We start from the raw sequence: 10745 nt of genomic DNA on the forward strand, positions 1-10745 counted from the left end.
GAAGATACATAGGAGAGAGAGAGAGAGAGGGGGGGGGAAGGAGAGAGAGGGGGAAGGAGAGAGAGAGAGAGAGAGGGGGAATGAGAGAGAGAGAGGGAAGGAGAGAGAGAGAGAGGGAAGGAGAGAGGGGGAAGGAGAGAGAGAGGGGGGAAGGAGAGAGAGAATTAGATAAAAATATAGGAATAGCAAAAAACGATGTTTACTTATGTGCGATCTACATACCTCCAATAGAATCGCCATATTTTGAAGAGGAGATATTTGACACTCTCCACATGGAAATCAGCCATTTCCAGGCCCAAGGAAAGGTGCTACTATGTGGGGACCTAAATGCAAGGACAGGATGTGAACCTGACTTCATAGACCCACAGGGCAACAACCATGTGTTTGGCCAGACCCTTCTATATGTCACACCAGCCATCGCAAACCGAAACAACCTCGATTGTGAAACAAATAAAAGCGGTAGGGAGGTAGTGCAACTCTGCCGAGCCTTAGGCCTGTACATAGTTAACGGTAGGTTCAGAGGGGACTCCTTAGGGAGACTCACATATTCCTCAACTCTTGGGTCTAGTGTGGTGGATTATACAATCACTGACCTGGACCCCTGCGATATCAACGCATTCACTGTCAGGCAGCAATCCCCCCTCTCAGACCATAACCAAATAAATGTGTACCTTAAACTTTCTGCCCAAACTACAGACACAAAAAAGGAACCCAGTAAGCTACATAAAATAAACCAGACATACAGATGGGCCCCAGACAGTGGAGATAAATTCATCACAGCACTAAATTCACCTGATCTCACAAGTAAAATTTCAAAATTTAAAGAAAATCTATATGAGATCACCAGAGATGGGGTAAACATGGCCATAGAGGATATAAATATGATCTTTCATGAGGCAGCTGTAAAAGCCGACCTCGTGAAACAGAAGAGGAAGAGTCACAAAAGACAAAATAAAAATAAGAAATGGTTTGACCACGAATGCAAAAATGCCAGAAAAGACCTGAGAAAAATATCAAACCAAAAGCATCGCCAACCAAACAATCCGGACCTACGTACTAGATACAATGAAACCCTCAAAAGATATAAACACACCATTAGGAACAAAACACAAAACTATACCCACAAAATACTAGAAGAAATTGAAAACTCCACCAACCCAAAACAATTCTGGGAAATGTGGAATAACCTGAGTACAACACAATTGCAAGCATTACCAATCCAAGATGGCGACATCTGGAGAACACATTTTGAAAACCTCTACAAAGACATCCCAATAAACGAAACAAACCCAAGTCAACATCAGGTCACAGAAAAACTCCACACATTAGAAGCAACAATCAAAGACAACCAAAACCCTCTAGACTCCCCAATCACATGGAAAGAAATGGCCACAAAAACAAAATCTCTCCACCTAAAGAAAGCCTGTGGCCCAGACAACATCAAAAATGAAATGCTCAAGTTCAGCAATATGGAGATGCAGGGTGCGGTACTCAAATTATTCAACATCATATTACGTTCAGGCTGTTTTCCCGATATCTGGTGCCAAGGACTAATCTCCCCCATATATAAAAGCGGAAACAAATCAGACCCAAATAACTACCGCGGCATCTGTGTCAACAGTTGTCTAGGGAAGTTATTCTGCAGTATTCTAAATAGTAGATTACTTGATTTTCTTAACAAACATAATATCCTCAGAAAAAACCAAATAGGCTTTCTTCCAAAACACCGCACCGCCGACCATATCTATACCCTTCACACCCTCATTGAAAAACATATACACCAAACAAAAAATGGGAAAATATTCGCCTGTTTCATCGACTTCAAGAAAGCCTTTGACTCTATATGGCACGAAGGGCTCTATTATAAACTTCTTCAATGTGGAATAGGGGGCAAAGTCTATGACCTTATTAAATCAATGTATCTGAAAAACAAATGCGGGGTCAAAATTGGAGACAAACGCACCGATTTCTTCACCCAGAGAAGAGGCGTCCGGCAGGGCTGCAATTTGAGCCCGACCCTGTTCAACATATACATAAATGAATTAGCAGACATGCTGGAGCAAAGCGAGTCACCAGGTCTCCGTCTCCTAGATGGAGAAGTGAAATCCCTGTTCTATGCGGACGACCTGGTTCTGCTGTCTCCCACAGAACAGGGATTACAGCAACAACTAGACCTACTCGACAAATACTGCCAAAATTGGGCTCTAACAGTAAATCTAAAGAAAACCAACATCATGATTTTTCAAAAAAGGCCCAGATGTCAGGAAAACAAATACCAGTTTACCCTCAGTGATATCACTATAGGACACACTATGAGCTACACCTACCTTGGTCTAACTATTACAGCATCAGGGAGCTTCAGCATAGCAGTGAATGCACTAAAAGAAAAAGCCCGAAGAGCCCTATATGCAATAAAAAGAAAATTCTACAACATCCAAATCCCAATCAAAATCTGGCTCAAAATATTTGACAGCATAATCCTGCCCATTGCACTGTACGGTAGTGAAGTATGGGGCCCGCTAAATCACCAAAGCTACACTAAATGGGAAAAACATACAATAGAAGCCCTACATGCAGAATTCTGCCGAAGCATCCTTCGCACCCAAAGGAAAACGCCAACAAATGCATGCAGAGCCGAACTAGGCAGATACCCACTGATAATAAACATCCAAAAACGAGCACTAAACTTCCTAAATCACCTCAAATCTAGCTCCCCAGACACCCTTCATTTCAAAGCCTTTCAGACCCAAGAGCTAAACCCAGAAAAGAGTCCCCTGAGTCAGCTGCTACGGAAACTAAGTACTCAGCCGGACCCTGACCAGCCCCAGACCAACACAGCCGTCCAAACACCAATCCGAGTGAACCAAATCATTAAAAAATGCAAAGAAACCTACCTGGAACATTGGAACAAAATAACCGAAAGCCAAAGCAGATTAGAATGTTACCGGGCCCTAAAAAGAGAATATAAACTGGCAGACTACCTCACGACCATCAGAGACACAAAACAGAGACAGACCCTCACCAGGTACAGACTAAGCGACCACCAACTGGAAATTGAAAAAGGCAGATACAAGAAATCCTGGCAGCCTAGAGAGAATAGAATATGCGATCAATGTCTGGCTGGCGAGGTTGAAACAGAAATGCATTTCCTCCTAAAATGCGAAAAATTCAACACATCAAGAAACATATTATTCAACAAGCTAAGCCAAACAACCCCAGATTTCAAGGAATTGGATGATCTGTCAAAATTGAGATTAGTCCTAGGAGAAGGAGACAGACCATACCTTGGGGCCAAATATGTAACAACATGTCACAACCTGAGGACTGTTTAAAATTAAGACTGTTTAAAATTAATATTGAACGTACCAAATGAAGTACAAAGACTGTTTAAAATTAATATTGTTTAAAAGTAATATTGTATGTACCCAACAAATGTCAAATCGATTGACACCTACAGAATGTTGGAAAACTGTACCTTTTTGCTATGTAAGCTTTGGCAATATGGTTCTCTGTAAACTTTCATGCCAATAAAGCATTTTAATTGGAATTGGAATTGGAATTGGAGAGAGAGAGGGGGAAGGAGAGAGAGAGCGGGGGAAGGAGAGAGAGAGAGGGAGGGAGAGAGAGAGGGAAGGAGAGAGAGAGGGAAGGAGAGAGAGAGAGAGAGGGGGAAGGAGAGAGAGAGGGGGAAGGAGAGAGAGAGAGGGGGAAGGAGAGAGAGAGAGAGAGGGAAGAGGAGAGAGAGAGAGAGAGAGGGAAGGAGAGAGTGAGGGAAGGAGCTAGAGAAGAGAGGAAGACACCCCGGGGAAGGAGTTGGACTCAGAGCCCGGCCTTGGTGACCCGGAGCCCCCGTGCGCGGCGTAGCGCCTCAGGCCCGGCCCGAGTGACCCCAGCTCAGCTCCCGCTCTGGCCCGCCGCCGCCGCTACCCCGCTCGATGTCTTTCGGGCTCTCAGGCCGCGCGGGTGTATCTGTCTCTGTGTGTGTATGCTCGCTGTTTCTCGGGCTGTCGGGCTGCGTGGTTGTCTCTGTCTATGTCTGTGTATCTGTTTTCCCGGTCCCGCACTCACGGCAGGCTGCAGGATTAGGCCCCGCCCACACACACCATGAAACGCCGCCCGTGACGCACCGCGCTTCCCCCGTCGGATTGGTCAACCATCACGTCACTCAACGCTGATGAGCGGATTTTGTACGTTTTTTGTATACTGTCTGAGCAATTTTTGTCTGACCAAAATGTAAATATGCCTATGACAATCCCCTAATCATAAGCTTTCTTTTGATATAACATATGTGTAGGTACGCTCTATAACTTTTGAGTTTACCGCGGACATACAGACAGACAGACAGACAGACTCATCCATTTATATATATAGGAGCGTTATACCCAGTAACGCGCGGCGTGTTATATAATATATACAGAGTGTTATACCCAGTAACGCACAGTGTTATTATATAATATATACAGAGTGTTATACCCGGTAACGCACGGTGTGTTATTATATAATATATACAGGAGCGTTATACCCAGTAACGCACAGTGTGTTATTATATAATATATACAGGAGCGTTATACCCAGTAACGCACGGTGTGTTATTATATAATATACACAGGAGCGTTATACCCAGTAACGCACGGTGTGTTATATATGATATATACAGGAACGTTATACCCGGTAACACACGGTGTGTTATTATATAATATATACAGGAGCGTTATACCCAGTAACGTAAGGTGTGTTATTATACAATATATACAGGAGCATTATACCCAGTAACGCACGGTGTGTTATGTATAATATATACAGGAACGTTATACCCGGTAACGCACGGTGTGTTATTATATAATATACACAGAAGCGTTATACCCAGTAACGCACGGTGTGTTATATATGATATATACAGGAGCGTTATACCCGGTAACACACGGTGTGTTATTATATAATATATACAGGAGCGTTATACGCAGTAACGCACGGTGTGTTATTATATAATATATACAGGAGCGTTATACCCAGTAACGCACGGCGTGTTATTATATAATATATACAGGAGCGTTATACCCAGTAACGCACGGTGTGTTATTATATAATATATACAGGACCGTTATACCCAGTAACACACGGCGTGTTATTATATAATATATACAGGAGCGTTATACCCAGTAACGTAAGGTGTGTTATTATATAATATATACAGGAGCGTTATACCCAGTAACGTAAGGTGTGTTATTATATAATATATACAGGAGCGTTATACCCAGTAACGCACGGTGTGTTATTATATAATATATACAGGAGCGTTATACCCAGTAACGTAAGGTGTGTTATTATATAATATATACAGGAGCGTTATACCCAGTAACACACGGCGTGTTATTATATAATATATACAGGAACGTTATACCCGGTAACACACGGTGTGTTATTATATAATATATACAGGAGCGTTATACGCAGTAACGCACGGTGTGTTATTATATAATATATACAGGAGCGTTATACCCAGTAACGCACGGCGTGTTATTATATAATATATACAGGAGCGTTATACCCAGTAACGCACGGTGTGTTATTATATAATATATACAGGACCGTTATACCCAGTAACACACGGCGTGTTATTATATAATATATACAGAGTGTTATACCCAGTAACACACGGCGTGTTATTATATAATATATACAGGAGCGTTATATGCAGTAACGTAAGGTGTGTTATTATATAATATATACAGGAACGTTATACCCAGTAACACACGGTGTGTTATTATATAATATATACAGGAGCGTTATACGCAGTAACGCACGGTGTGTTATTATATAATATATACAGGAGCGTTATACCCAGTAACGCACGGCGTGTTATTATATAATATATACAGGAGCGTTATACCCAGTAACGCACGGTGTGTTATTATATAATATATACAGGACCGTTATACCCAGTAACACACGGCGTGTTATTATATAATATATACAGGAGCGTTATACCCAGTAACGTAAGGTGTGTTATTATATAATATATACAGGAGCGTTATACCCAGTAACGTAAGGTGTGTTATTATATAATATATACAGGAGCGTTATACCCAGTAACGCACGGTGTGTTATTATATAATATATACAGGAGCGTTATACCCAGTAACGTAAGGTGTGTTATTATATAATATATACAGGAGCGTTATACCCAGTAACACACGGCGTGTTATTATATAATATATACAGGAACGTTATACCCGGTAACACACGGTGTGTTATTATATAATATATACAGGAGCGTTATACGCAGTAACGCACGGTGTGTTATTATATAATATATACAGGAGCGTTATACCCAGTAACGCACGGCGTGTTATTATATAATATATACAGGAGCGTTATACCCAGTAACGCACGGTGTGTTATTATATAATATATACAGGACCGTTATACCCAGTAACACACGGCGTGTTATTATATAATATATACAGAGTGTTATACCCAGTAACACACGGCGTGTTATTATATAATATATACAGGAGCGTTATATGCAGTAACGTAAGGTGTGTTATTATATAATATATACAGGACCGTTATACCTGGTAACACACGGTGTGTTATTATATAATATATACAGGAGCGTTATATGCAGTAACGCACGGTGTGTTATTATATAATATATACAGGAGCGTTATACGCAGTAACGCACGGTGTGTTATATAATATATACAGGAGCGTTATACCCAGTAACGCACGGCGTGTTATTATATAATTGTACGCTATTATTAAGTTTGATTTTCTTTCTTCAGATGGAAGCAAAGGTGATTTTGAGCAAATTACTGCAGAGGTTTGAATTCCAACTCGTGCCAGGCCAGACTTACGAACTGATGGACACAGGAAGCCTCCGACCACGGGACGGTGTTGTGTGCACCTTGAGACCAAGATCTGAATCTTCCAAAGGAAGACACAGCCCTTCACCTGCGGAGAGCAGAGTGCAGTGAGAGGTGCGCCCTCCCAGAGAGCAGGCCAGCTGCTCACCGCTCCCATGCAAAACCGTTCCATTAGACCCACTGGCAATTCACAGTTGGACTTGTGACCAGTTTGGGGGGAATAATTATAAAGTCCAGACCAGCGGTAACCCAGCAACCATAGAAATGTATGCGGTTCATTTTCAATTCTTCCCACCGAGGTCAATCATAGAATGATTCAGCGCATGTAATCATTCCCTCTATTTACTATCCCGGGGTAATCATTCCCTCTATTCACTATCCCGGGGTAATCATTTCCTCTATTCACTATCCCGGGGTAATCATTCCCTCTATTCACTATCCCAGGGTAATCATTCCCTCTATTCACTATCCCGGGGTAATCATTCCCTCTATTCACTATCCCGGGGTAATCATTTCCTCTATTCACTATCCCGGGGTAATCATTCCCTCTATTCACTATCCCGGGGTAATCATTCCCTCTATTCACTATCCCGGGGTAATCATTCCCTCTATTCACTATCCCGGGGTAATCATTCCCAATATTCACTATCCCGGGGTAATCATTCCCAATATTCACTATCCCGGGGTAATCATTCCCTCTATTCACTATCCCGGGGTAATCATTCCCTCTATTCACTATCCCGGGGTAATCATTCCCAATATTCACTATCCCGGGGTAATCATTCCCTCTATTCACTATCCCGGGGGAATCATTCCCTCTATTCACTATCCCGGGGTAATCATTCCCTCTATTCACTATCCTGGGGTAATCATTCCCTCTATTCACTATCCCGGGGTAATCATTCCCAATATTCACTATCCCGGGGTAATCATTCCCAATATTCACTATCCCGGGGTAATCATTCCCTCTATTCACTATCCCGGGGTAATCATTCGCTCTATTCACTATCCCGGGGTAATCATTCTCTCTATTCACTATCCCAGGGTAATCATTCCCTCTATTCACTATTCCGGGGTAATCATTCCCTCTATTCACTATCCCGGGGTAATCATTCCCAATATTCACTATCCCGGGGTAATCATTCCCTCTATTCACTATCCCGGGGTAATCATTCCTTCTATTCACTATCCCGGTATAATCATTCTCTCTATTCACTATCCCGGGTTAATCATTCCCAATATTCACCATCCCGGGGTAATCATTCCCAATATTCACTATCCCCGGATAATCATTTCCTCTATTCAGTATCCCGGGGTAATCATTCCCAATATTCACTATCCCGGGGTAATCATTCCCTCTATTCACTATCCCGGGGTAATCATTCCCAATATTCACTATCCCGGGGTAATCATTCCCAATATTCACTATCCCGGGGTAATCATTCCCAATATTCACTATCCCGGGGTAATCATTCCCAATATTCACTATCCCGGGGTAATCATTCCCAATATTCACTATCCCGGGGTAATCATTCCCAATATTCACTATCCCGGGGTAATCATTCCCTCTATTCACTATCCCGGGGTAATCATTCCCAATATTCACTATCCCGGGGTAATCATTCCTTCTATTCACTATCCCGGGGTAATCATTCCCTCTATTCACTATCCCGGGGTAATCATTCCCTCTATTCACTATCCCGGGGTAATCATTCCCTCTATTCACTATCCCGGGGTAATCATTCCCTCTATTCACTATCCCGGGGTAATCATTCCCTCTATTCACTATCCCGGGGTAATCATTCTCTCTATTCACTATCCCGTGGTAATCATTCCCTCTATTCACTATCCCGGGGTAATCATTCCCTCTATTCTCTATCCCGGGGTAATCATTCTCTCTATTCACTATCCCGTGGTAATCATTCCCAATATTCACTATCCCGGGGTAATCATTCCCAATATTCACAATCCCGGGGTAATCATTTCCTCTATTCACTATCCCGGGGTAATCATTCCCAATATTCACTATCCCGGGGTAATCATTCCCTCTATTCACTATCCCGGGGTAATCATTCCCAATATTCACTATCCCGGGGTAATCATTCCCTCTATTCACTATCCCGGGGTAATCATTCCCTCTATTCACTATCCCGGGGTAATCATTCCCTCTATTCACAATCCCGGGGTAATCATTTCCTCTATTCACTATCCCGGGGTAATCATTCCCTCTATTCACTATCCCGGGGTAATCATTCCTTCTATTCACTATCCCGGGTTAATCATTCCCTCTATTCACTATCCCGGGGTAATCATTCTCTCTATTCACTATCTCGGGGTAATCATTCCCTCTATTCACTATCCCGGGGTAATCATTCCCTCTATTCACTATCGCAGGGTAATCATTCCCAATATTCACTATCCCGGGGTAATCATTCCCTCTATTCACTATCCCGGGGTAATCATTCCCTCTATTCACTATCCCGGGGTAATCATTTCCTCTATTCACTATCCCGGGGTAATCATTCCCAATATTCACTATCCCGGGGTAATCATTCCCTCTATTCACTATCCCGGGGTAATCATTCCCTCTATTCACTATCCCGGGGTAATCATTCCCTTTATTCACTATCCCGGGGTAATCATTCCCAATATTCACTATCCCGGGGTAATCATACCCAATATTCACTATCTCGGGGTAATCATTCCCTCTATTCACTATCCCGGGGTAATCATTCCCTCTATTCACTATCCCGGGGTAATCATTCCCAATATTCACTATCCCGGGGTAATCATTCCCTTTATTCACTATCCCGGGGTAATCATTCCCTCTATTCACTATCCCGGGGTAATCATTCCCTCTATTCACTATCCCGGGGTAATCATTCCCTCTATTCACTATCCCGGGGTAATCATTTCCTCTATTCACTATCCCGGGGTAATCATTCCCAATATTCACTATCCCGGGGTAATCATTCCCTCTATTCACTATCCCGGGGTAATCATTCTCTCTATTCACTATCCCGGGGTAATCCTTCCCTCTATTCACTATCCTGGGGGTAATCATTCCCTCTATTCACTATCCCGGGGTAATCATTCCCTCTATTCACTATCCCGGGGTAATCATTCCCTCTATTCACTATCCCGGGGTAATCATTCCTTCTATTCACTATCCCGTGGTAATCATTCCCTCTATTCACTATCCCGGGGTAATCATTCTCTCTATTCACTATCCCGGGGTAATCATTCTCTCTATTCACTATCCCGGGGTAATCATTCCCTCTATTCACTATCCCGGGGTAATCATTCTCTCTATTCACTATCCCAGGGTAATCATTCCCTCTATTCTCTATCCCGGGGTAATCATTCCCTCTATTCACAATCCCGGGGTAATCATTTCCTCTATTCACTATCCCGGGGTAATCATTCCCTCTATTCACTATCCCGGGGTAATCATTCCTTCTATTCACTATCCCGGGGTAATCGTTCCCTCTATTCACTATCCCAGGGTAATCATTTCCTCTATTCACTATCCCGGGGTAATCATTCCCTCTATTCACTATCCCGGGGTAATCATTCCTTCTATTCACTATCCTGGGGTAATCATTCCCTCTATTCACTATCCCGGGGTAATCATTCTCTCTATTCACTATCCCGGGGTAATCATTTCCTCTATTCACTATCCCGGGGTAATCATTCCTTCTATTCACTATCCTGGGGTAATCATTCCCTCTATTCACTATCCCGGGGTAATCATTCCCTCTATTCACTATCCCGGGGTAATCATTCCCTCTATTCACTATCCCGGGGTAATCATTCCTTCTATTCACTATCCCGGGGTAATCATTCCCTCTATTCACTATCCCGGGGTAATCATTCTCT

General features: G+C 42.7%; 1 protein-coding gene across 2 annotated transcripts in view; it reads left to right on the forward strand.

Annotated features, from left to right (window-relative positions):
• The window catches only part of LOC147109000 (cholesterol 24-hydroxylase-like), a 103944-nt gene extending 96655 nt beyond the window's left edge, over nt 1-7289 (forward strand). Inside the window, exon 16 of one of the 2 annotated variants that reach the window (XM_086002547.1) lies at nt 6786-7289. In XM_086002547.1, the coding sequence (XP_085858673.1) occupies nt 6786-6977 (192 nt within the window). In that variant the 3' untranslated portion in view covers nt 6978-7289. The remainder of the gene's footprint in view (nt 1-6785) is intronic. The other variant, XM_086002548.1, reaches the window with a different exon arrangement.
• Nucleotides 7290-10745: the final 3456 nt, after the last annotated feature.

The sequence above is a fragment of the Somniosus microcephalus genome, chromosome 12, assembly GCF_052327205.1.
Source record: "Somniosus microcephalus isolate GS21.2 chromosome 12, FLI_Smic_1.0, whole genome shotgun sequence".
NCBI classification, from domain to species: domain Eukaryota; kingdom Metazoa; phylum Chordata; class Chondrichthyes; order Squaliformes; family Somniosidae; genus Somniosus; species Somniosus microcephalus.